This window comes from Strongylocentrotus purpuratus, unplaced genomic scaffold (genome assembly GCF_000002235.5).
Source record: "Strongylocentrotus purpuratus isolate Spur 01 unplaced genomic scaffold, Spur_5.0 spur5_scaffold_17, whole genome shotgun sequence".
Lineage (NCBI taxonomy): Eukaryota > Metazoa > Echinodermata > Echinoidea > Camarodonta > Strongylocentrotidae > Strongylocentrotus > Strongylocentrotus purpuratus.
This window is the reverse complement of record NW_022145602.1, coordinates 5585618-5613469: the sequence shown is the minus strand read 5'-3', so window position 1 is coordinate 5613469 and position 27852 is coordinate 5585618. Positions and strand designations below refer to the sequence as shown.

General features: G+C 36.0%; 1 protein-coding gene across 11 annotated transcripts in view; it reads right to left on the bottom strand.

Moving 5' to 3' along the window:
• The window catches only part of LOC763130 (neurogenic locus notch homolog protein 1-like), a 58123-nt gene that overhangs the window by 17265 nt on the left and 13006 nt on the right, over positions 1 to 27852 (bottom strand). For 3 of the 11 annotated variants that reach the window (XM_030988537.1, XM_030988540.1, XM_030988546.1), the window contains exons 8-23: positions 27663 to 27776; positions 25235 to 25405; positions 23904 to 24185; positions 22404 to 22517; positions 19981 to 20151; positions 18652 to 18933; positions 15589 to 15759; positions 14259 to 14540; positions 12767 to 12880; positions 11622 to 11735; positions 10477 to 10590; positions 8228 to 8398; positions 6899 to 7180; positions 5415 to 5528; positions 3134 to 3247; positions 755 to 787 (exon numbers count right to left, since the gene is read on the bottom strand). In XM_030988537.1, coding sequence (XP_030844397.1) covers positions 755 to 787; positions 3134 to 3247; positions 5415 to 5528; positions 6899 to 7180; positions 8228 to 8398; positions 10477 to 10590; positions 11622 to 11735; positions 12767 to 12880; positions 14259 to 14540; positions 15589 to 15759; positions 18652 to 18933; positions 19981 to 20151; positions 22404 to 22517; positions 23904 to 24185; positions 25235 to 25405; positions 27663 to 27776 — 2643 coding nt within the window. The remainder of the gene's footprint in view (positions 1 to 754; positions 788 to 3133; positions 3248 to 5414; positions 5529 to 6898; positions 7181 to 8227; positions 8399 to 10476; positions 10591 to 11621; positions 11736 to 12766; positions 12881 to 14258; positions 14541 to 15588; positions 15760 to 18651; positions 18934 to 19980; positions 20152 to 22403; positions 22518 to 23903; positions 24186 to 25234; positions 25406 to 27662; positions 27777 to 27852) is intronic. The other 8 variants (XM_030988545.1, XM_030988538.1, XM_030988543.1 and 5 more) reach the window with 8 other exon arrangements.

Below are 27852 nucleotides of genomic sequence, written 5' to 3'. Positions count from 1 at the left end.
CGCCTTGGTTTACCCCCTCAAATTTGAACGAGGTTTTATGGCTATGTTTTATGTGGAAATGTAACTGCACCGTTAAACATTGACAAACATTCCACAACTTCTAAACCTCTGATTTACGGTGTATATTTTTGCTTAAGAGGATAGTTGAGTTCTCTTTTAAGACTGCAAATGCATTTAAGGTGCATGGTTATTGCTCTTATTCTTATTTATGACATTTCCAGTGCCCTTTTAGAACCTAAAATTGCTATGAAGGTGATTTTAGACCCCAACATGTGTGAATTTAAATTCAGTGCCAGTTTAATGGTTATATTTACCGATTTTGATCAAACAAAGATGATTTTGTAAAATAAATTGTATATTCTTTCAAATTTGACACTTAGTTTTTCATTATCTCACAAACAAATTATTTTGTGTAGCGCCCTCCGCAACAAAACTCAACTATTCCTTTAAACACGAATCTAGGGATTCGCCGCTGATATACATAAATTGAACACTTCACGTGCAGTTCATTCTCACTGGCTGATTGTCAGAAGGGGAGAGGAAAGACCCATTTTGTTAAACTCCCTCCCCGGTATTTCCCCTGAGAATGTATGGACAGAGAAGGATTATTGAATTTTCATTCATTGATTTTTGGACTTTAGGGTCCCCCAAAGAAAAAGGATCTTAAATTCACATCGCATTACATTTTTCAGCTTATAACATCAGCGTACTTTACTTTTCATAATATTAAGTACGTAAAATAAAATATTCTCACCTGCACCACTAGAACTTCCTGTGGAATGTGAAACTGAAAAAAGAAAGATTCGTGAAAAAATCATTTTATCGGTGATTATGATTTTGCATAATAATTACAATTTAGCAAGTCAGTGTGATCAATTAAAAATGTTTAAATACTAGGTGAAAAATGAAAACTTAAATCCTGTTTACCAAGGGAAGCCTCATCATCATCAATGCTGTACTTTCTGATGGCCCCGAAATAACTACCCCAGTAATTGCCAGGTACCAATTTAAACCTGGCTGGAGATAAGTGTCCTGCCAGAGGACGTTAGTGCTAGACTAGGTTTCGAACTCTCAACCCTAGGATTACGAGTAAAGTGAATGAACCACTTTACCATGAAACCACGGAAACGGTAAACCAGTTATTTTACTTATGCCTCTATTTAATGAAATACATGATATTTGTACCTATAATCTTATTGCCCACACATCTATCTTGAGGGATAAATTAACGTGAGCAAAACGACTTTCCATGTTTGAATGCACAATGGACCAATACCCCCCAAAATGGCTGCATGAATTAATTTGTAGATTTGTTTGATGATTTATATTACCTGACTGCTCTGTAAGCATTATGTAATAAACTATTGAACACATTGACAATTTCATTACTTGACAACTCAGTATAAACATCGTCTCAACCATAATCAACAATCCATTGGCCAAATTCTTTTATGGATGAGTCTTTTAGTGGGCGGGTAAGTATAGTACTTCTGTTCTTTGTTACTAGTTCATAATTGGCTTCAGCAAGATGGAGCAGTGGTCACTGGTGGTCACTGAAAAATTTGAATGAGAAATGACTTTCCGTTATAAAGATATGACCATGAGTTGATTTTTACAAAATGGCGCCAGGATGACGTCACGATGACTTTGAGTCACTGAATAGTCAGAAAAATCAGAACTGATTTTATTATTTACTATATAAATCTATGTATCTACCTATTATTTGCTAGTTTATCTAAACTACGCTACTTTCGAGAACTCTTTAAAAACGTCACACTCGCGCATGCCCCCACCCACATACATCGCCTTCGCGTGCGCATCGTACGTCCGCCATTCATCCTCTTTCACGAGCCTCCAAAGACATAGCTTCGGACATGTTGCCCGCAAGGAGAGGGGACGGAGAGAGGGACATAGGTAGATACATAGACTTATATAGTAAATAATAAAATCACTTCTGATTTTTCTTATTTACCACAAAAAATCAATGTATCTACCTTTTAATATTTGCTAGACCAGCACACAAATGAACCGGGAAGCATGTCCCGAACAAGAAGGAGATTACTGGGGAACAAAGGCAGCCGAAACCGCCCGCAGGGACGCAGTTGCAAACAACACCACAACATCTTCCCAGAGGTGACATCCCCGAAGATAAAAAGACGGAAGGGAATTGGGAGACCGCCAAAACGCGGCCTTCAAAATGACACCCAAACCCACCCCCTGGAACAACGCCCAGGAAGAAACCATTACATTAGGAAATATGGGCACTGGCCCTGCCCTCTGCGAACAGGGCCTCAGGACCCGCCGCACAGTGGGCCAGGGGGGAACCAAAGTGCGCCAAAACTCATTTGTGGTGATTTATGTTTTTCGAATTTTGTTCTTGCCCAGTTGAAAAGTAACACATTGAGGAATACCTCAGTAAAATGATTAATTCCGGTATGCACAATAAGGGTATACATATACTCCTTCAAACAGCAAAATCCTACATATTCAGATATTTAGTGCAAAAGTGACTTATTTTATAAATCTTTCAATTTAACATGAAGTTCTTAAGTTATTGATATGAAATTGCTCTCACATGTTCCTGATAGTTCATTTCGTAGCATGAATTGGTTAAAATTACTAGAAACACAATCTTAATGATATATTATAAGGTAATTCACCGAAAAATGGACTACTTATCCATGGTTTTTTATAAATCCAGAGGAAATATTTAGATTTACGCGGAGTTCCGCTTAAATTTTAATACCACCATTTTGTCTTGTGTCTAAGCTTTAATTTGATACCAAATTTGGCTGCCCGATCTTGCCCGTTGTTATGTTAGAGCCGATATCCCTTGCCACATTGCCCCGATAATTGTTTGTTTGTTTTGGTCCGCGGCTGAATCATGAAGGATTCGCTCTCATAAATATTTGCAAATTGAGTTCTAAAGACAATAAATGGGGAAAAAGGGATGAGAAAGTAATGTCCCTTTTGACATATTTATCTTCATTTGGCGGTGAAAAGCTAAAATGAAGTCAAAACTTGCTTTCTAAATACAAATAATGACAGTTTATTTATAATGTTTTGATGAACAAGGAGCAATTGTTTTATATAAAAAGTGTAGTATGTAATCTGCTTTGACTCTATATCTTACCTGTTCCACACGTAGGCCCAGTATAGCCAGGATCGCAGGCACAAGTAAAGGTGTTCACTCCATCACTGCAAATTCCTCCATTCTCACAAGGATCGGGAGAACAATCGTTGATATCTGTGCAAATTCAGTTCCAAAGACAATAGATGGGATAAAGGGGATAAGAAAATAATGTCCCTCTTGACATATCTATCTTCATTTGGCGGTGAACAGGTAAAAAGAAGTCAAAACTGTCATGCTCAATACAAATAATTACAGTTCAGGGATAAATTCCTAATTTGTTTTAAATATATTAATACATAATTCAAATGAAGTAAATGAACTAAATATTTTTTGGGAAGTTAGCATCTTTTTGCAAAAACATGGCCTAAGAAAGAAAAGATATTTTGAAAAAATCTCATCGTCCCACAAAACGTAGTGTGTCCATGCCAGTTAAGAAAATGTCACTAAAACAAATTTCTTTCTTTGGGCGTAAAATGAATTTGAAAATGAACGCTAAAAATGGCATGGGAAAGTCTGATCTTCAAGACACCTCGGCACCAAAGGTTGAATCGCTATAATCATGATGAATCACACCAGTTTAATCATATCCTAAAACAAATCATAACTAGACTTTAATTCGTCACTTTGACGAATTAGGTGATACGTAAGCTTTTTTTGTATCATCAAAGTTTGCCGATGATGATCTAATGATAATATTCATAAATACGACAATGACGATATTGATAATGATGATTTTTTAGTTTTAAATGACCATGACCATGATTAAAAGTGGTATAGCGCCCCCTTCAGGTATTCGATAGAGAATTGTTATATGATTGAACTATTAATTTACTAAACAAGCTCAAATTTTCGCCTGATTGCAGAGCCTACCAATCATTGAACTACATATGCAACATAATGAACAAGTCTAGACTGGAATTTAGTACCAATCACCTCCCATAGGCATAACACGCATATTAAAAACAAAACAAAAATTGACAGTCTTTATTCATCCCAATGGACTTTTGATAGGCATGTTTTTGCCAATATATGCTATGTAATACATGAGCTCGCATGCACGTATATTTATCTTCAACGGACGCTCATTCCGTTATTAATAGTGATAAAGAAATGAACATGGTATCAAATTGTTCAGAAAATTATGAGGAATATTCTGTCAAAACTAATATACAAGGAATTATTTTTCGTTCGGCCGTGACAAACGAAAACGTGCAAAACTGCGTGTTTTGCGCGATTTTTTATGAAATGCTTATAATGGCCTTAAACGTATGCAAAAAATTTGTTAAACGATTTTGAGCAATTTAAAATTTTAAGCGCGCGTTGACGCGCACACAAACGCGTACGCGCATTTTTGCGCGCATTTATTGACCTGAAATTGACCAGACAGATATTGATCTTAATCCTGATAATTATAAATGAGAAATTCCTTTCCGTTATGAAGATATGATCATAAGTTTATTTTCACAAAATGGCGCCTGGATGACGTCACGATATTTTCATATATTTCATACGTATCACCTAATAAATAATAATAAAAATCTTGACGAAATCAATAGGTGATACGTAGACTTCGTTACGTATCACCTAATAAGTGGAATACAAATGACGAGAACAATCATTACCATTTTGACACATTTATCTTTTTTGGACGGAAAACACGAAAATCAAGTCAAAAAAGGTATCTTAAATTAGAGTAATGACAGGAAAGGAAATAGTTACTTCATTTGAAAAACTACTTATCAAAATACAAAGCATGTGAGTAAATCTATTTGGAATGGAAAGACATTTTGCTGTAAAGTGGCAGTTGCTAGAATTGCTTTTTGTATAGAAAGATGACTTTTGCAACACCTAAGCGACAAATGTTGAATGGCTAAGATCATGATGAAAAATGTCAGTCGTTTGTATCCTAAAACAGATGGTGAGCGATAGAGATCGTTGTGGGAATCAAAATTCAAATCTGCTCTGGATATGACCATGCACCCCCATTTTTCATGTGATTACTCGAAATCAAGAGAATTGCAGTTTCTCTCAATAACGAACCAAATTGTAAAGCACCCTCGAACCCTTTGTCTATTCGATCTTTCACTTATGTTCATTTTGAATTCAGAAAAACCTCAATGATTTTCCTCTCCAATGGCGTAATGTTTCTTTCTTTTTATTTCCTATATCGCTCTTTATCTTTAATTTCTTGATGAACAACGACTACAAATTTTGGTGGATTTTGCTTTACCTAAAAATGTATGTATATAGGTATGTAATCTGTTTAGAATGTGTAGCTTACCTGTGTCACACGTATTTCCTTCGTAGCCAGCAGCACAGGCACACGTAAAGTTGTTAACTCCATCAGTGCAACCTCCTCCATTCAGACACGGATTAGGTGTACAATCGTCGGTATCTGTGCAAATTGAGTTCCAAAGACAATAAGTGGAATACAAATGACGAGAACAATCATTACCATTTTGACACATTTATCTTTTTTTGACGGAAAACACGAAAATCAAGTCAAAAAAAGGTATCTTAAATTAGAGTAATGACAGGAAAGGAAATAGTTACTTCATTTGAAAAAATTCTTATTAAAATACAAAGCATGTGGGTAAGTCTATCTGGAATGGAAAGACATTTTGCTGTAAAGTGGCAGTTGCTAGAATTGCTTTTTGTATAGGAAGATTATTTGTATTTGTTTTATTAAAGCAAAACCATATATATGATTTGTTCGTTGGTGTAAAAATTATTAATATAAACCCTGTGAAGTTCTCAAAAGTGAAGAAAAAATTGATCAATATATCAAAATGAAGTAAATGATCGGATTCTATTTTTAAATGTTTGATCTTTTTCCAAAATCATAGCATTTGAAAGACAACATGTCCTGGACAAAATCATTGTCTCTCAAACTTTAATGTGGCACTGGAAGAAAATAAGAACATCACTAAAGAAAGTGATTTTTCATTTTGGGTGGAATTCAATGTACAAATGGACACAGTTGACTTTTGCAACACCTAAGCGACAAATGTTGAATGGCTAAGATCATGATGAAAAATGTCAGTCGTTTCGTATCCTAAAACAGATGGTGAGCAGTAGAGATCGTTGTGGGAATCAAAATTCAAATCTGCTCTAGATATGACCATGCACCCCCATGTTTCATGTGATTACTCGAAATCAAGAGAAGTGTAGTTTCTCTCAATACCGAACCGAACTGTAAAGCACCCTCGAACCCTTTGTCTGTTCGATCTTTCACTTATGTTAATTTTGAATTCAGAAAAACCTCAATGATTTTCCTCTCCAATGGCGTAATGTTTCTTTCGATCATCATCGGCATGCTTTCATGATACAAAAAAAGCATACGTATCACCTAATACGTCAAAGTGACGAATTAAAGTCTAGTTCCTATTATTATTTGATATATTAGTGGAAGTAGTAGTAGAAGTAGAAATATAAGTAGCAATAGTAGTAGTATGTATTCATCGATTTATTAATTTCTTCTCCTCTTTTTATTCTTCATCGTTCTTCTTCCTTTTCTTCTACTTCCTTCTTCTTTCTTCTTCTTTCTTATTTGCCTTCTTCTTCTCAATTTAAAAATAAAGTATGAACATGCAACATTCTACAAATTAACAGCAACAACATTCAACGAGCGCCTAAATTCTCTCAGATAGAGTTTGGTCTAGAGAGGAACTTCTCGGAGCTCCATGACTATTGACACTAGGGCGCGAATGTGCGCGCGTGTCGCAACTTTCACTCTAAATACGCCATGGTGCAGCTACTATTTACCTGGGGCAGGCTCAGTCATCGGAACGACCGGTGAGGGCGGGGTCGGAGCGACAGGTAAGGGCGGGGTACACAAGTCCTCGCTGTTACACACACAAACGCTTAGGCTGGAATTCAGGTACATCGGACGAAGATGGGGCGGAAGCCTGGTTGATGGGTCTGGCAAATCTGCTTTGATAATTGCGACTGTCGCATCGTCTAGGCATACGTCTCCAGCCGGGATCAACTGGCTATACTGCGCGGGGTCGCATCCTCGCTCCATCGTCGTTATGACGATGAGACCTTCTGCAAACCGATACATTAGACCACGTTATATTGCGGATGATGATGATTATAATCATAATCAGCATAATGATAATAATGATAATGATCGTGATAAAAAATAAACATCATTAGGTTTATTTCCTCTTTTTAACATCATTAAAAACCAAAACTAATTTAATCAAAATATATGTGTGTCTTAAATCTGTATTTGAGTGATCGTTGAGATGCTCTAACGCAACGTTCAAGTTTACTCCATAAAGTCACAAGCAGTCGCGTACTAGATGTCACCGTAAGCAGAAATCCCTACTCCTAGTCAAACAACCTTTTAACCTCTGCATTCGATTTAGGGGAACTTTGTATTTTTAGTAGTGAAGTCAGTGAAAGTGCCAGTTAAATATTTGTTAATTTGTTGTTCCAATTTTCTTTTGCGTAAGGTTGATGGTGGATAATAATAATACTAATATTGGATATTCATGTAGCGCACATATCCAATAATGCCAAGTTGAACGGGTTTACCTCTGCGTTCGATATAGGTGAACTTTGTATTTTTAATAGTGAAGTCAGTGAAAGTGCCAGTTAAATATTTTTTTATTTCCTGTTCGAATTTTCTTTTGAGTAAGGTTGATGGTGGATAATAATAATAATAATATTGTATGTTTATATAGCGCACAAATCCACCCTGCAAGGTGCTCAAAGCGCTCCAATATTACCCCGGCTCTGCTAGGCTACCGATTTCGGTATCATTAAAGGAATTCCTTCCTACCGGTCCCCATTTACTTTAACTGGGTGGAGTGTGGCAAATGTAGACCAATGTCTTGTCAAAGGTCATTAGTGCTGCTGCGGGATTCGCACCGCGGACCTTGTGATCGACAGTCCGGCGGCGTATCCAGTCATCCACGACACCTATACATGTCCTTGTCATGAAACTTGTGACATCTTAATCGCAATCTACCTCTCGAGGCTTCTCAAATGAGTTCATAGCAAAACTTTTCGGTGTTCTAAGACCTCATCGTTATAGTTTATTTGCTTGTTTGGTTTCTGAAATATCTATTACTAGTTTGTTCTTACCTGTCTCATGCCAGAAGTTAAGCAGTCTTATCATTGTCACGCAGCTGGCATTTCCTCCGCAATCTCTCGGTGTAGGCTCCGTACATGAGCTTCTAACGAGATATGATATGTTCAAAGCCTCGTCGTTTGTTGAATATACCGCTAAACATTCGTTGCAGGTTATGGCCTCCCCTGCATTCAGAAAAGGAATACATTAATATTCTTCTCCTTGGTGTTACTCTATCTCTTTTACCCGGTGACAATTGAATACAGGGACCTTTCGTTTATTTTAGGTATATTTCTTTTAAATACAATTACGAACAATATATATTTTATCGTTGACCAAAATTTGCTTGAACCTTATGTCTAAAAGTACATCGGGCCAGACCCATTGCATTCCCAGTTAATAAAATTATTTTTGATTCATTTCTTTGTTTTACCAGAATCCAGTGTCGTACAATAAGTGCAGGAATTATTACGTTGTAGAACATTCTGCCACTTGAAAGGACACTATTAATTTACTAAACAAGCTCAAATTTTCGCCTGATTGCAGAGCCTACCAATCATTGAACTGATATTTTGACGCACTACATACGCAACATAATGAACAAGTCTAGACTGGAATTTAGTATCAATTACCTCCCATAGACATAACACGCATATTAAGCAAAAATCTGACGTATGTCGACTTCAATCACAATTTTCACCGTAATGACGTTATCAAAATGAATAAATATTGGTAATGAACTTGTGGAGGATTGTCTCAGCTACAACATATCAAAGTTTATAAGAAAATCGATCAATATTTACAGAGATACATTCGATTTCCCATAAAGATACTGACGTCATAATGTGCGTATTCGTATTTTGACTTCCAAGGCTATTATAATGACGTCACGATGTACTTAATGGCCAAATGAGACATGAAATCATATCTCCGACTCATACTCTATCTAAACAAAAATTGGCAGTCTTTATTCATCCCAATGGACTTTTGATAGGCGTGTTTTTGCCAATATATGCTATGTAATACATGAGCTCGCACGCACGGATATTTATCTTCAACGGACGCTCATTCCGTTATTAAGAGTGATAAAGAAATGAACATGGTATCAAATTGTTCAGAAAATTATGAGGAATATTCTGTCAAAACTAATATACAAGGAATTATTTTTCGTTCGGCCGTGACAAACGAAAACGTGCAAAACTGCGTGTTTTGCGCGATTTTTTATGAAATGCTTATAATGGCCTTAAACGTATGCAAAAAATTTGTTAAACGATTTTGAGCAATTTAAAATTTTACGCGCGCGTTGACGCGCACACAAACGCGTACGCGCATTTTTGCGCGCATTTATTGACCTGAAATTGACCGGACAGATATTGATCTTAATCCTGATAATTATAAATGAGAAATTCCTTTCCGTTATGAAGATATGATCATAAGTTTATTTTCACAAAATGGCGCCTGGATGACGTCACGATATTTTCATATATTTCATACGTATCACCTAATAAATAATAATAAAAACTTGACGAAATCAATAGGTGATACGTAGACTTCGTTACGTATCACCTAATAAGTGGAATACAAATGACGAGAAAAATCATTACCATTTTGACACATTTATCTTTTTTGGACGGAAAACACGAAAATCAAGTCAAAAAAGGTATCTTAAATTAGAGTAATGACAGGAAAGGAAATAGTTACTTCATTTGAAAAACTACTTATCAAAATACAAAGCATGTGAGTAAATCTATTTGGAATGGAAAGACATTTTGCTGTAAAGTGGCAGTTGCTAGAATTGCTTTTTGTATAGAAAGATGACTTTTGCAACACCTAAGCGACAAATGTTGAATGGCTAAGATCATGATGAAAATGTCAGTCGTTTCCTATCCTAAAACAGATGGTGAGCAGTAGAGATCGTTGTGGGAATCAAAATTCAAATCTGCTCTGGATATGACCATGCACCCCCATGTTTCATGTGATTACTCGAAATCAAGAGAAGTGCAGTTTCTCTCAATACCGAACCGAACTGTAAAGCACCCTCGAACCCTTTGTCTATTCGATCTTTCACTTATGTTAATTTTGAATTCAGAAAAACCTCAATGATTTTCCTCATCAATGGCGTAATGTTTCTTTCTTTTTATTTCCTATATCGCTCTTTATTTTTAATTTCTTGATGAGCAACGACTACAAATTTTGGTTGATTTTGCTTTACCTAAAAATGTATGTATATAAGTATGTAATCTGTTTAGAATGTGTAGCTTACCTGTGTCACACGTATTACCTTCGTAGCCATCAGCACAGGTACACGTAAAGTTGTTAACTCCATCAGTGCAACCTCCTCCATTCAGACACGGATTAGGTGTACAATCGTCGGTATCTGTGCAAATTGAGTTCCAAAGACAATAAGTGGAATACAAATGACGAGAACAATCATTACCATTTTGACACATTTATCTTTTTTTGACGGAAAACACGAAAATCAAGTTTTAAAAAGCTATCTTAAATTAGAGTAATGACTGGAAAGGAAATAGTTACTTCATTTGAAAAACTACTTATCAAAATACAAAGCATGTGAGTAAGTCTATCTGGAATGGAAAGACATTTTGTTGTATAGTGGCAGTTGCTAGAATTGCTTTTTGTATAGAAAGATTATTTTTATTTGTTTTAATCAAAACCATATATTTGATTTGTTTGTTGGTGTAAAGATTAATAATATAAACCCTGTGAAGTTCTCAAGAGTGAAGAAAAAATTTGATCAATATATCAAATGAAGTAAATGATCGGATTCTATTTTTAAATGTTTGATCCTTTTCCAAAATCATGGCCTTTGAAAGACAACATATCCTGGACAAAATCATTGTCTCTCAAACTTTAATGTGGCACTGGAAGAAAATAAGAACATCACTAAAGAAAGTGATTGTTCATTTTGGGTGGAATTCAATGTAAAAATGAACACAGTTGACTGTTGCAGCACCTAAGCGACAAATATTGAATGGCTATGATCATAATGAAAAATGTCAGTCGTTTCGTATCCTAAAACAGATGGTGAGCGATAGAGATCGTTGTGGGAATCAAAATTCAAATCTGCTCTGGATATGACCATGCACCCCCATGTTTCATGTGATTACTCGAAATCAAGAGAAGTGTAGTTTCTCTCAATACCGAACCGAACTGTAAAGCACCCTCGAACCCTTTGTCTATTCGATCTTTCACTTATGTTAATTTTGAATTCAGAAAAACCTCAATGATTTTCCTCATCAATGGCGTAATGTTTCTTTCTTTTTATTTCCTATATCGCTCTTTATTTTTAATTTCTTGATGAGCAACGACTACAAATTTTGGTTGATTTTGCTTTACCTAAAAATGTATGTATATAAGTATGTAATCTGTTTAGAATGTGTAGCTTACCTGTGTCACACGTATTACCTTCGTAGCCATCAGCACAGGTACACGTAAAGTTGTTAACTCCATCAGTGCAACCTCCTCCATTCAGACACGGATTAGGTGTACAATCGTCGGTATCTGTGCAAATTGAGTTCCAAAGACAATAAGTGGAATACAAATGACGAGAACAATCATTACCATTTTGACACATTTATCTTTTTTTGACGGAAAACACGAAAATCAAGTTTTAAAAAGCTATCTTAAATTAGAGTAATGACTGGAAAGGAAATAGTTACTTCATTTGAAAAACTACTTATCAAAATACAAAGCATGTGAGTAAGTCTATCTGGAATGGAAAGACATTTTGTTGTATAGTGGCAGTTGCTAGAATTGCTTTTTGTATAGAAAGATTATTTTTATTTGTTTTAATCAAAACCATATATTTGATTTGTTTGTTGGTGTAAAGATTAATAATATAAACCCTGTGAAGTTCTCAAGAGTGAAGAAAAAATTTGATCAATATATCAAATGAAGTAAATGATCGGATTCTATTTTTAAATGTTTGATCCTTTTCCAAAATCATGGCCTTTGAAAGACAACATATCCTGGACAAAATCATTGTCTCTCAAACTTTAATGTGGCACTGGAAGAAAATAAGAACATCACTAAAGAAAGTGATTGTTCATTTTGGGTGGAATTCAATGTAAAAATGAACACAGTTGACTGTTGCAGCACCTAAGCGACAAATATTGAATGGCTATGATCATAATGAAAAATGTCAGTCGTTTCGTATCCTAAAACAGATGGTGAGCGATAGAGATCGTTGTGGGAATCAAAATTCAAATCTGCTCTGGATATGACCATGCACCCCCATGTTTCATGTGATTACTCGAAATCAAGAGAAGTGTAGTTTCTCTCAATACCGAACCGAACTGTAAAGCACCCTCGAACCCTTTGTCTATTCGATCTTTCACTTATGTTAATTTTGAATTCAGAAAAACCTCAATGATTTTCCTCATCAATGGCGTAATGTTTCTTTCTTTTTATTTCCTATATCGCTCTTTATTTTTAATTTCTTGATGAGCAACGACTACAAATTTTGGTTGATTTTGCTTTACCTAAAAATGTATGTATATAAGTATGTAATCTGTTTAGAATGTGTAGCTTACCTGTGTCACACGTATTACCTTCGTAGCCATCAGCACAGGTACACGTAAAGTTGTTAACTCCATCAGTGCAACCTCCTCCATTCAGACACGGATTAGGTGTACAATCGTCGGTATCTGTGCAAATTGAGTTCCAAAGACAATAAGTGGAATACAAATGACGAGAACAATCATTACCATTTTGACACATTTATCTTTTTTGGACGGAAAACACGAAAATCAAGTTTTAAAAAGCTATCTTAAATTAGAGTAATGACTGGAAAGGAAATAGTTACTTCATTTGAAAAACTACTTATCAAAATACAAAGCATGTGAGTAAGTCTATCTGGAATGGAAAGACATTTTGTTGTATAGTGGCAGTTGCTAGAATTGCTTTTTGTATAGAAAGATTATTTTTATTTGTTTTAAGCAAAAACATATATTTGATTTGTTTGTTGGTGTGAAGATTATTAATATAAAGCCTATGAAGTTCTCAAGAGTGAAAAAAAAATTGATCAATATATCAAATGAAGTAAATGATCGGATTCTATTTTTAAATGTTTGATCTTTTTTCAAAATCATAGCATTTGAAAGACAACATGTCCTGGACAAAATCATTGTCTCTCAAACTTTAATGTGGCACTGGAAGAAAATAAGAACATCACTAAAGAAAGTGATTTTTCATTTTGGGTGGAATTCAATGTAAAAATGGACACAGTTGACTTTTGCAACACCTAAGCGACAAATGTTGAATGGCTAAGATCATGATGAAAAATGTCAGTCGTTTCGTATCCTAAAACAGATGGTGAGCGATAGAGATCGTTGTGGGAATCAAAATTCAAATCTGCTCTGGATATGACCATGCACCCCCATGTTTCATGTGATTACTCGAAATCAAGAGAAGTGTAGTTTCTCTCAATACCGAACCGAACTGTAAAGCACCCTCGAACCCTTTGTCTATTCGATCTTTCACTTATGTTCATTTTGAATTCAGAAAAACCTCAATGATTTTCCTCTCCAATGGCGTAATGTTTCTTTCGATCATCATCGGCATACTTTCATGATACAAAAATAGCATACGTATCACCCAATTCGTCAAAGTGACGAATTAAAGTCTAGTTCCTATTATTATTTGATATATTAGTAGTAGTAGTAGTAGTAGAAGTAGAAATATAAGTAGCAATAGTAGTAGTATGTATTCATCGATTTATTAATTTCTTCTCCTCTTTTTATTCTTCATCGTTCTTCTTCCTTTTCTTCTACTTCCTTCTTCTTTCTTCTTCTTTTTTCTTCTTTCTTATTTGCCTTCTTCTTCTCAATTTAAAAATAAAGTATGAACATGCAACATTCTACAAATTAGCAGCAACAACATTCAACGAGCGCCTAAATTCTCTCAGATAGAGTTTGGTCTAGAGAGGAACTTCTCGGAGCTCCATGACTATTGACACTAGGGCGCAAATGTGCGCGCGTGTCGCAACTTTCACTCTAAATACGCCATGGTGCAGCTACTATTTACCTGGGGCAGGCTCAGTCATCGGAACGACCGGTGAGGGCGGGGTCGGAGCGACAGGTGAGGGCGGGGTACACAAGTCCTCGCTGTCACACACACAAAAGCTTAGGCTGGAATTCAGGTACATCGGACGAAGATGGGGCGGAAGGCTGGTTAATGGGTCTGGCAAATCTGCTTTGATAATTGCGACTGTCGCATCATCTAGACATACGTCTCCAGCCGGGATCAACTGGCTATACTGCGCGGGGTTGCATCCTCGGTCCATGGTCGTCAGGACGATGAGACCTTCTGCAAACCGATACATTGGACCACGTTATATTGAGGATGATGATGATTATAATCATAATCAGCATAATGATAATAATGATAATGATCGTGATAAAAAATAAACATCATTAGGTTTATTTCCTCTTTTTAACATCATTAAAAACCAAAACTAATTTAATCAAAATATATGTGTGTCTTAAATCTGTATTTGAGTGATCGTTGAGATGCTCTAACGCAACGTTCAAGTTTACTCCATAAAGTCACAAGCAGTCGCGTACTAGATGTCACCGTAAGCAGAAATCCCTACTCCTAGTCAAACAACCTTTTAACCTCTGCATTCGATATAGGTGAACTTTATATTTTTTAGTAGTGGAGTCAGTGAAAGTGCCAGTTAAATATTTGTTAATTTGTTGTTCCAATTTTCTTTTTGCGTAAGGTTGATGGTGGATAATAATAATACTAATATTTGATATTCATATAGCGCACATATCCAATAATGCCGAGTTGAACAGGTTTACCTCTGCGTTCGATATAGGTAGCTTTGTATTTTTAGTAGTGAGGTCAGTGAAAGTGCCAGTTAAATATTTTTTTATTTCCTGTGCGAATTTTCTTTTGCGTAAGGTTGATGGTGTATAATAATAATAATAATATTGGATGTTTATATAGCGCACATATCCACCCTGCAAGGTGCTCAAAGCGCTCCAATATTACCCCGGCTCTGCTAGGCTACCGATTTCGGTATCATTCAAGGAATTCCTTCCTACCGGTCCCCATTTACTTTACCTGGGTGGAGTGTGGCAAATGTAGATCAATGTCTTGTCAAAGGTCATTAGTGCTGCTGCGGGATTCGCACCGCGGACCTTGTGATCGACAGTCCGGCGGCGTATCCAGTCATCCACGACACCTATACATGTCTTTGTCATGAAACTTGTGACATCTTAATCGCAATCTACCTCTCGAGGCTTCTCAAATAAGTTCATAGCAAAACTTTTCGGTGTTCTAAGACCTCATCGTTATAGTTTATTTGCTTGTTTGGTTTCTGAAACATCTATTACTAGTTTGTTCTTACCTGTCTCATGCCAGAAGTTAAACAGGCTTATAATTGTCACGCAGCTGGCATTTCCTCCGCAATCTGTCGGCCTAGGCTCCGTACATGAGCTTCTAACGATATATGGTATGTTCAAAGCCCCGTCGTTTGTTGAATATACTGCAAAACATTCTTTGCAGGTTATGGCCTCCCCTGCATTCAGAAAAGGAATACATTAATATTCTTCTCCTTGGTGTTACTCTATCTCTTTTACCCGGTGACAATTGAATACAGGGACCTTTCGTTTATTTTGGGTATATTTCTTTTAAATACAATTACGAACAATATATATTTTATCGTTGACCAAAATTTGCTTGAACCTTATGTCTGAAAGTAGATCGGGCCAGACCCATTGCATTCCCAGTTAATAAAATAATCTTTGATTCATTTCTTTGTTTTACAAGAATCCAGTGTCGTACAATAAGTGCAGGAATTATTACGTTGTAGAACATTCTGCCACTTGAAAGGACACTATTAATTTACTAAACAAGCTCAAATTTTCGCCTGATTGCAGAGCCTACCAATCATTGAACTGATATTTTGACGCACTACATACGCAACATAATGAACAAGTCTAGACTGGAATTTAGTACCAATCACCTCCCATAGGCATAACACGCATATTAAGCAAAAATCTGACATATGTCGACTTTAATCACAATTTTCACCGTAATGACGTTATCAAAATGAACAAATATTGGTAATGAACTTGTGGAGGATTGTCTCAGCTACAACATATCAAAGTTTATAAGAAAATCGATCAATATTTACAGATATACATTCGTTTTCATATAAAGATGCTGACGTCATAATGTGCGTATTCGTATTTTGACTTCCAAGGCTATTATAATGACGTCACGATGTACTTAATGGCCAAATGAGACATGAAATCATACCTCCGACTCATACTCTATCTAAACAAAAATTGACAGTCTTTATTCATCCCAATGGACTTTTGATAGGCATGTTTTTGCCAATATATGCTATGTAATACATGAGCTCGCACGCACGGATATTTATCTTCAACGGACGCTCATTCCGTTATTAATAGTGATAAAGAGATGAACATGGTATCAAATTGTTCAGAAAATTATGAGGAATATTCTGTCAAAACTAATATACAAGGAATTATTTTTCGTTTGGCCGTGACAAACGAAAACGTGCAAAACTGCGTGTTTTGCGCGATTTTTTATGAAATGCTTATAATGGCCTTAAACGTATGCAAAAAATTTGTTAAACGATTTTGAGCAATTTAATATTGTACGCGCGCGTTAACGCGCACACAAACGCGTACGCGCATTTTTGCGCGCATTTATTGACCTGAAATTGACCGGACAGATATTGATCTTAATCCTGATAATTATAAATGAGAAATTCCTTTCCGTTATGAAGATATAATCATAAGTTTATTTTCACAAAATGGCGCCTGGATGACGTCACGATAATTTTGACTCTCTAAAAAGTCAAAGAGTTCTAAGTTAGACTGAGATCTATCATCATGGCAAGTTTCATGATAATGGCTTTATTCAGTCTTAAGATATCCTGCGAACAAATTCGAGGAAGAATAATAAATAATAAATAAATAATAAAAATCTTAACGAAATCAAAAGGTGATACGTATATTTCATACGTATCACCTAATGAATAATAATAAAAATCTTGACGAAATCATTAGGTGATACGTAGACTTCGTTACGTATCACCTAATAAGTGGAATACAAATGACGAGAAAAATCATTACCATTTTGACACATTTATCTTTTTTGCACGGAAAACACGAAAATCAAGTCAAAAAAGGTATCTTAAATTAGAGTAATGACAGGAAAGGAAATAGTTACTTCATTTGAAAAACTACTTATCAAAATACAAAGCATGTGAGTAAGTCTATTTGGAATGGAAAGACATTTTGTTGTATAGTGGCAGTTGCTAGAATTGCTTTTTGTATAGAAAGATTATTTTATTTGTTTTAAGCAAAACCATATATATGATTTGTTCGTTGGTGTAAAGATTATTAATATAAACCCTGTGAAGTTCTCAAAAGTGAAGAAAAAATTGATCAATATATCAAATGAAGTAAATGATCTGATTCTATTTTTTTAATGTTTGATCTTTTTCCAAAATCATTGCCTTTGAAAGACAACATATCCTGGACAAAATCATTGTCTTTCAAACTTTAATGTGGCACTGGAAGAAAATAAGAACATCACTAAAGAAAGTGATTTTTCATTTTGGGTGGAATTCAATGTACAAATGGACACAGTTGACTTTTGCAACACCTAAGCGACAAATGTTGAATGGCTAAGATCATGATGAAAAATGTCAGTCGTTTCGTATCCTAAAACAGATGGTGAGCAGTAGAGATCGTTGTGGGAATCAAAATTCAAATCTGCTCTAGATATGACCATGCACCCCCATGTTTCATGTGATTACTCGAAATCAAGAGAAGTGTAGTTTCTCTCAATACCGAACCGAACTGTAAAGCACCCTCGAACCCTTTGTCTGTTCGATCTTTCACTTATGTTAATTTTGAATTCAGAAAAACCTCAATGATTTTCCTCTCCAATGGCGTAATGTTTCTTTCGATCATCATCGGCATGCTTTCATGATACAAAAAAAGCATACGTATCATCTAATACGTCAAAGTGACGAATTAAAGTCTAGTTCCTATTATTATTTGATATATTAGTGGAAGTAGTAGTAGAAGTAGAAATATAAGTAGCAATAGTAGTAGTATGTATTCATCGATTTATTAATTTCTTCTCCTCTTTTTATTCTTCATCGTTCTTCTTCCTTTTCTTCTACTTCCTTCTTCTTTCTTCTTCTTTCTTATTTGCCTTCTTCTTCTCAATTTAAAAATAAAGTATGAACATGCAACATTCTACAAATTAGCAGCAACAACATTCAACGAGCGCCTAAATTCTCTCAGATAGAGTTTGGTCTAGAGAGGAACTTCTCGGAGCTCCATGACTATTGACACTAGGGCGCGAATGTGCGCGCGTGTCGCAACTTTCACTCTAAATACGCCATGGTGCAGCTACTATTTACCTGGGGCAGGCTCAGTCATCGGAACGACCGGTGAGGAAGGGGTCGGAGCGACAGGTGAGGGCGGGGTACACAAGTCCTCGCTGTTACACACACAAACGCTTAGGCTGGAATTCAGGTACATCGGACGAAGATGGGGCGGAAGCCTGGTTGATGGGTCTGGCAAATCTGCTTTGATAATTGCGACTGTCGCATCGTCTAGGCATACGTCTCCAGCCGGGATCAACTGGCTATACTGCGCGGGGTCGCATCCTCGCTCCATCGTCGTTATGACGATGAGACCTTCTGCAAACCGATACATTGGACCACGTTATATTGCGGATGATGATGATTATAATCATAATAAGCATAATGATAATAATGATAATGATCGTGATAAAAAATAAACATCATTAGGTTTATTTCCTCTTTTTAACATCATTAGAAACCAAAACTAATTTAATCAAAATATAAGTGTGTCTTAAATCTGTATTTGAGTGATCGTTGAGATGCTCTAACGCAACGTTCAAGTTTACTCCATAAAGTCACAAGCAGTCGCGTACTAGATGTCACCGTAAGCAGAAATCCCTACTCCTAGTCAAACAACCTTTTAACCTCTGCATTCGATTTAGGGGAACTTTGTATTTTTAGTAGTGAAGTCAGTGAAAGTGCCAGTTAAATATTTGTTAATTTGTTGTTCCAATTTTCTTTTGCGTAAGGTTGATGGTGGATAATAATAATACTAATATTGGATATTCATATAGCGCACATATCCAATAATGCCAAGTTGAACGGGTTTACCTCTGCGTTCGATATAGGTGAACTTTGTATTTTTAATAGTGAAGTCAGTGAAAGTGCCAGTTAAATATTTTTTTATTTCCTGTTCGAATTTTCTTTTGAGTAAGGTTGATGGTGGATAATAATAATAATAATATTGTATGTTTATATAGCGCACAAATCCACCCTGCAAGGTGCTCAAAGCGCTCCAATATTACCCCGGCTCTGCTAGGCTACCGATTTCGGTATCATTCAAGGAATTCCTTCCTACCGGTCCCCATTTACTTTAACTGGGTGGAGTGTGGCAAATGTAGACCAATGTCTTGTCAAAGGTCATTAGTGCTGCTGCGGGATTCGCACCGCGGACCTTGTGATCGACAGTCCGGCGGCGTATCCAGTCATCCACGACACCTATACATGTCCTTGTCATGAAACTTGTGACATCTTAATCGCAATCTACCTCTCGAGGCTTCTCAAATGAGTTCATAGCAAAACTTTTCGGTGTTCTAAGACCTCATCGTTATAGTTTATTTGCTTGTTTGGTTTCTGAAATATTTATTACTAGTTTGTTCTTACCTGTCTCATGCCAGAAGTTAAGCAGTCTTATCATTGTCACGCAGCTGGCATTTCCTCCGCAATCTGTCGGTGTAGGCTCCGTACATGAGCTTCTAACGAGATATGATATGTTCAAAGCCTCGTCGTTTGTTGAATATACCGCTAAACATTCGTTGCAGGTTATGGCCTCCCCTGCATTCAGAAAAGGAATACATTAATATTCTTCTCCTTGGTGTTACTCTATCTCTTTTACCCGGTGACAATTGAATACAGGGACCTTTCGTTTATTTTAGGTATATTTCTTTTAAATACAATTACGAACAATATATATTTTATCGTTGACCAAAATTTGCTTGAACCTTATGTCTAAAAGTACATCGGGCCAGACCCATTGCATTCCCAGTTAATAAAATTATTTTTGATTCATTTCTTTGTTTTACCAGAATCCAGTGTCGTACAATAAGTGCAGGAATTATAACGTTGTAGAACATTCTGCCACTTGAAAGGACACTATTAGTTTACTAAACAAGCTCAAATTTTCGCCTGATTGCAGAGCCTACCAATCATTGAACTGATATTTTGACGCACTACATACGCAACATAATGAACAAGTTTAGACTGGAATTTAGTATCAATCACCTCCCATAGACATAACACGCATATTAAGCAAAAATCTGACATATGTCGACTTCAATCACAATTTTCACCGTAATGACGTTATCAAAATGAATAAATATTGGTAATGAACTTGTGGAGGATTGTCTCAGCTACAACATATCAAAGTTTATAAGAAAATCGATCAATATGTACAGATATACATTCGATTTCCCATAAAGATACTGACGTCATAATGTGCGTATTCGTATTTTGACTTCCAAGGCTATTATAATGACGTCACGATGTACTTAATGGCCAAATGAGACATGAAATCATATCTCCGACTCATACTCTATCTAAACAAAAATTGGCAGTCTTTATTCATCCCAATGGACTTTTGATAGGCATGTTTTTGCCAATATATGCTATGTAATACATGAGCTCGCACGCACGGATATTTATCTTCAACGGACGCTCATTCCGTTATTAATAGTGATAAAGAGATGAACATGGTATCAAATTGTTCAAAAAATTATGAGGAATATTCTGTCAAAACTAATATACAAGGAATTATTTTGCGTTCGGCCGTGACAAACGAAAACGTGCAAAAATGCGTGTTTTGCGCGATTTTTTATGAAATGCTTATAATGGCCTTAAACGTATGCAAACAATTTGTTAAACGATTTTGAGCAATTTAAAATTTTACGCGCGCGTTAACGCGCACACAAACGCGTACGCGCATTTTTTCGCGCATTTATTGACCTGAAATTGACCAGACAGATATTGATCTTAATCCTAATAATTATAAATGAGAAATTCCTTTCCGTTATGAAGATATGATCATAAGTTTATTTTCACAAAATGGCGCCTGGATGACGTCACGATAATTTTCACTCTCTAAAAGGTCACGCAGTTCTAAGTTAGACTAAGATCTATCATCATGGCAAGTTTCATGATAATGGCTTTATTCAGTCTTGAGATATCCTGCGAACAAATTCGAGGAATAATAATAAATAAGAAATAAATAAATAATAAAAATCTTGACGAAATCAAAAGGTGATACGTATATTTCATACGTATCACCTAATAAATAATAATAAAAATCTTGACGAAATCAATAGGTGATACGTAGACTTCGTTACGTATCACCTAATAAGTGGAATATAAATGACGAGAAAAATCATTACCATTTTGACAGATTTATCTTTTTTAGACGGAAAACACGAAAATCAAGTCAAAAAAGGTATCTTAAATTAGAGTAATGACTGGAAAGGAAATAGTTACTTCATTTGAAAAACTACTTATCAAAATACAAAGCATGTGAGTAAGTCTATTTGGAATGGAAAGACATTCTGCTGTAAAGTGGCAGTTGCTAGAATTGCTTTTTGTATAGAAAGATGACTTTTGCAACAGCTAAGCGACAAATGTTGAATGGCTAAGATCATGATGAAAAATGTCAGTCGTTTCGTATCCTAAAACAGATGGTGAGCGATAGAGATCGTTGTGGGAATCAAAATTCAAATCTGCTCCGGATATGACCATGCACCCCCATGTTTCATGTGATTACTCGAAATCAAGAGAAGTGCAGTTTCTCTCAATACCGAACCGAACTGTAAAGCACCCTCGAACCCTTTGTCTATTCGATCTTTCACTTATATTAATTTTGAATTCAGAAAAACCTCAATGATTTTCCTCTCCAATGGCGTAATGTTTCTTTCTTTTAATTTCCTATATCGCTCTTTATCTTTAATTTCTTAATGAGCAACGACTACAAATTTTGGTGGATTTTGCTTTACCTAAAAATGTATGTATATAGGTATGTAATCTGTTTAGAATGTGTAGCTTACCTGTGTCACACGTATTTCCTTCGTAGCCAGCAGCACAGGCACACGTGAAGTTGTTAACTCCATCAGTGCAACCTCCTCCATTCAGACACGGATTAGGTGTACAATCGTCGGTATCTGTGCAAAATGAGTTCCAAAGACAATAAGTGGAATATAAATGACGAGAAAAATCATTACCATTTTGACAGATTTATCTTTTTTGGACGGAAAACACGAAAATCAAGTTAAAAAAAGCTATCTTAAATTAGAGTAATGACAGGAAAGGAAATAGTTACTTTATTTTAAAAACTACTTATCAAAATACAAAGCATGTGAGTAAGTCTATCTGGAATGGAAAGACATTTTGTTGTATAGTGGCAGTTGCTAGAATTGCTTTTTGTATAGAAAGATTATTATTATTTGTTTTAAGCAAAACCATATATATGATTTGTTCGTTGGTGTAAAGATTATTAATATAAACCCTGTGAAGTTCTCAAAAGTGAAGAAAAATGTGATCAATATATCAAATGAAGTAAATGATCGGATTGTGTTTTTAAATGTTTGATCCTTTTCCAAAATCATGGCCTTTGAAAGACAACATATCCTGGACGAAATCATTGTCTCTCAAACTTGAATGTGGCACTGGAAGAAAATAAGAACATCACTAAAGAAAGTGATTTTTCATTTTGGGTGGAATTCAATGTACAAATGGACACAGTTGACTTTTGCAGCACCTAAGCGACAAATATTGAATGGCTATGATCATGATGACAAATGTCAGTCGTTTCCTATCCTAAAACAGATGGTGCGCAGTAGAGATCGTTGTGGGAATCAACATTCAAATCTGCTCTAGATATGACCATGCACCCCCATGAATCATGTGATTACTCGAAATCAAGAGAAGTGTAGTTTCTCTCAATACCGAACCGAACTGTAAAGCACCCTCGAACCCTTTGTCTGTTCGATCTTTCACTTATGTTAATTTTGAATTCAGAAAAACCTCAATGATTTTCCTCTCCAATGGCGTAATGTTTCTTTCGATCATCATCGGCATACTTTCATGATACAGAAATAGCATACGTATCACCCAATTCGTCAAAGTGACGATTTAAAGTCTAGTTCCTATTATTATTTGATATATTAGTAGTAGTAGTAGTAGTAGTAGTAGTAGAAGTAGAAATATAAGTAGCAATAGTAGTAGTATGTATTCATCGATTTACTAATTTCTTCTCCTCTTTTTATTCTTCATCGTTCTTCTTCCTTTTCTTCTACTTCCTTCTTCTTTCTTCTTCTTTTTTCTTCTTTCTTATTTGCCTTCTTCTTCTCAATTTAAAAATAAAGTATGAACATGCAACATTCTACAAATTAGCAGCAACAACATTCAACGAGCGCCTAAATTCTCTCAGATAGAGTTTGGTCTAGAGAGGAATTCTCGGAGCTCCATGACTATTGACACTAGGGCGCGAATGTGCGCGCGTGTCGCAACTTTCACTCTAAATACGCCATGGTGCAGCTACTATTTACCTGGGGCAGGCTCAGTCATCGGAACGACCGGTGAGGGCGGGGTCGGAGCGACAGGTGAGGGCGGGGTACACAAGTCCTCGCTGTCACACACACAAAAGCTTAGGCTGGAATTCAGGTACATCGGACGAAGATGGGACGGAAGGCTGGTTAATGGGTCTGGCGAATCTGCTTTGATAATTGCGACTGTCGCATCATCTAGACATACGTCTCCAGCCGGGATCAACTGGCTATACTGCGCGGGGTTGCATCCTCGGTCCATGGTCGTCAGGACGATGAGACCTTCTGCAAACCGATACATTAGACCACGTTATATTGAGGATGATGATGATTATAATCATAATCAGCATAATGATAATAATGATAATGATCGTGATAAAAAATAAACATCATTAGGTTTATTTCCTCTTTTTAACATCATTAAAAACCAAAACTAATTTAATCAAAATATATGTGGGTCTTAAATCTGTATTTGAGTGATCGTTGAGATGCTCTAACGCAACGTTCAAGTTTACTCCATAAGGTCACAAGCAGTCGCGTACTAGATGTCACCGTAAGCAGAAATCCCTACTCCTAGTCAAACAACCTTTTAACCTCTGCATTCGATATAGGTGAACTTTATATTTTTTAGTAGTGGAGTCAGTGAAAGTGCCAGTTAAATATTTGTTAATTTGTTGTTCCAATTTTCTTTTTGCGTAAGGTTGATGGTGGATAATAATAATACTAATATTGGATATTCATATAGCGCACATATCCAATAATGCCGAGTTAAACAGGTTTCCCTCTGCGTTCGATATAGGTGAACTTTGTATTTTTAGTAGTGAAGTCAGTGAAAGTGCCAGTTAAATATTTTTTTATTTCCTGTTCGAATTTTCTTTTGCGTAAGGTTGATGGTGTATAATAATAATAATAATATTGGATGTTTATATAGCGCACATATCCACCCTGCATGGTGCTCAAATTGCTCCAATATTACCCTGGCTCTGCTAGGCTACCGATTTCGGTATCATTCAAGGAATTCCTTCCTACCGGTCCCCATTTACTTTAACTGGGTGGAGTGTGGCAAATGTAGATCAATGTCTTGTCAAAGGTCATTAGTGCTGCTGCGGGATTCGCACCGCGGACCTTGTGATCGACAGTCCGGCGGCGTATCCAGTCATCCACGACACCTATACATGTCTTTGTCATGAAACTTGTGACATCTTAATCGCAATCTACCTCTCGAGGCTTCTCAAATGAGTTCATAGCAAAACTTTTCGGTGTTCTAAGACCTCATCGTTATAGTTTATTTGCTTGTTTGGTTTCTGAAACATCTATTACTAGTTTGTTCTTACCTGTCTCATGCCAGAAGTTAAACAGGCTTATAATTGTCACGCAGCTGGCATTTCCTCCGCAATCTGTCGGCCTAGGCTCCGTACATGAGCTTCTAATGATATATGGTATGTTCAAAGCCTCGTCGTTTGTTGAATATACCGCTGAACATTGTTTGCAGGTTATGGCCTCCCCTGCATTCAGAAAAGGAATACATTAAGATTCTTCTCCTTGGTGTTACTCTATCTCTTTTACCCGGTGACAATTGAATACAGGGACCTTTTATTTCGTTTATTTTAGGTATCTTTCTTTTAAATACAATTACAAACAATATATATTTTATCGTTGACCAAAATTTGCTTGAACCTTATGTCTGACAGTACATCGGGCCAGACCCATTGCATTCCCAGTTAATAAAATAATTTTTGATTCATTTCTTTGTTTTACAAGAATCCAGTGTCGTACAATAAGTGCAGGAATTATTACGTTGTAGAACATTCTGCCACTTGAAAGGACACTATTAATTTACTAAACAAGCTCAAATTTTCGCCTGATTGCAGAGCCTACCAATCATTGAACTGATATTTTGACACACTACATACGCAACATAATGAACAAGTTTAGACTGGAATTTAGTATCAATCACCTCCCATAGACATAACACGCATATTAAGCAAAAATCTGACATATGTCGACTTCAATCACAATTTTCACCGTAATGACGTTATCAAAATGAATAAATATTGGTAATGAACTTGTGGAGGATTGTCTCAGCTACAACATATCAAAGTTTATAAGAAAATCGATCAATATTTACAGATATACATTCGATTTCCCATAAAGATACTGACGTCATAATGTGCGTATTCGTATTTTGACTTCCAAGGCTATTATAATGACGTCACGATGTACTTAATGGCCAAATGAGACATGAAATCATATCTCCGACTCATACTCTATCTAAACAAAAATTGGCAGTCTTTATTCATCCCAATGGACTTTTGATAGGCATGTTTTTGCCAATATATGCTATGTAATACATGAGCTCGCACGCACGGATATTTATCTTCAACGGACGCTCATTCCGTTATTAATAGTGATAAAGAGATGAACATGGTATCAAATTGTTCAAAAAATTATGAGGAATATTCTGTCAAAACTAATATACAAGGAATTATTTTGCGTTCGGCCGTGACAAACGAAAACGTGCAAAAATGCGTGTTTTGCGCGATTTTTTATGAAATGCTTATAATGGCCTTAAACGTATGCAAACAATTTGTTAAACGATTTTGAGCAATTTAAAATTTTACGCGCGCGTTAACGCGCACACAAACGCGTACGCGCATTTTTTCGCGCATTTATTGACCTGAAATTGACCAGACAGATATTGATCTTAATCCTAATAATTATAAATGAGAAATTCCTTTCCGTTATGAAGATATGATCATAAGTTTATTTTCACAAAATGGCGCCTGGATGACGTCACGATAATTTTCACTCTCTAAAAGGTCACGCAGTTCTAAGTTAGACTAAGATCTATCATCATGGCAAGTTTCATGATAATGGCTTTATTCAGTCTTGAGATATCCTGCGAACAAATTCGAGGAATAATAATAAATAAGAAATAAATAAATAATAAAAATCTTGACGAAATCAAAAGGTGATACGTATATTTCATACGTATCACCTAATAAATAATAATAAAAATCTTGACGAAATCAATAGGTGATACGTAGACTTCGTTACGTATCACCTAATAAGTGGAATATAAATGACGAGAAAAATCATTACCATTTTGACAGATTTATCTTTTTTAGACGGAAAACACGAAAATCAAGTCAAAAAAGGTATCTTAAATTAGAGTAATGACTGGAAAGGAAATAGTTACTTCATTTGAAAAACTACTTATCAAAATACAAAGCATGTGAGTAAGTCTATTTGGAATGGAAAGACATTCTGCTGTAAAGTGGCAGTTGCTAGAATTGCTTTTTGTATAGAAAGATGACTTTTGCAACAGCTAAGCGACAAATGTTGAATGGCTAAGATCATGATGAAAAATGTCAGTCGTTTCGTATCCTAAAACAGATGGTGAGCGATAGAGATCGTTGTGGGAATCAAAATTCAAATCTGCTCCGGATATGACCATGCACCCCCATGTTTCATGTGATTACTCGAAATCAAGAGAAGTGCAGTTTCTCTCAATACCGAACCGAACAGTAAAGCACCCTCGAACCCTTTGTCTATTCGATCTTTCACTTATATTAATTTTGAATTCAGAAAAACCTCAATGATTTTCCTCTCCAATGGCGTAATGTTTCTTTCTTTTAATTTCCTATATCGCTCTTTATCTTTAATTTCTTAATGAGCAACGACTACAAATTTTGGTGGATTTTGCTTTACCTAAAAATGTATGTATATAGGTATGTAATCTGTTTAGAATGTGTAGCTTACCTGTGTCACACGTATTTCCTTCGTAGCCAGCAGCACAGGCACACGTGAAGTTGTTAACTCCATCAGTGCAACCTCCTCCATTCAGACACGGATTAGGTGTACAATCGTCGGTATCTGTGCAAAATGAGTTCCAAAGACAATAAGTGGAATATAAATGACGAGAAAAATCATTACCATTTTGACAGATTTA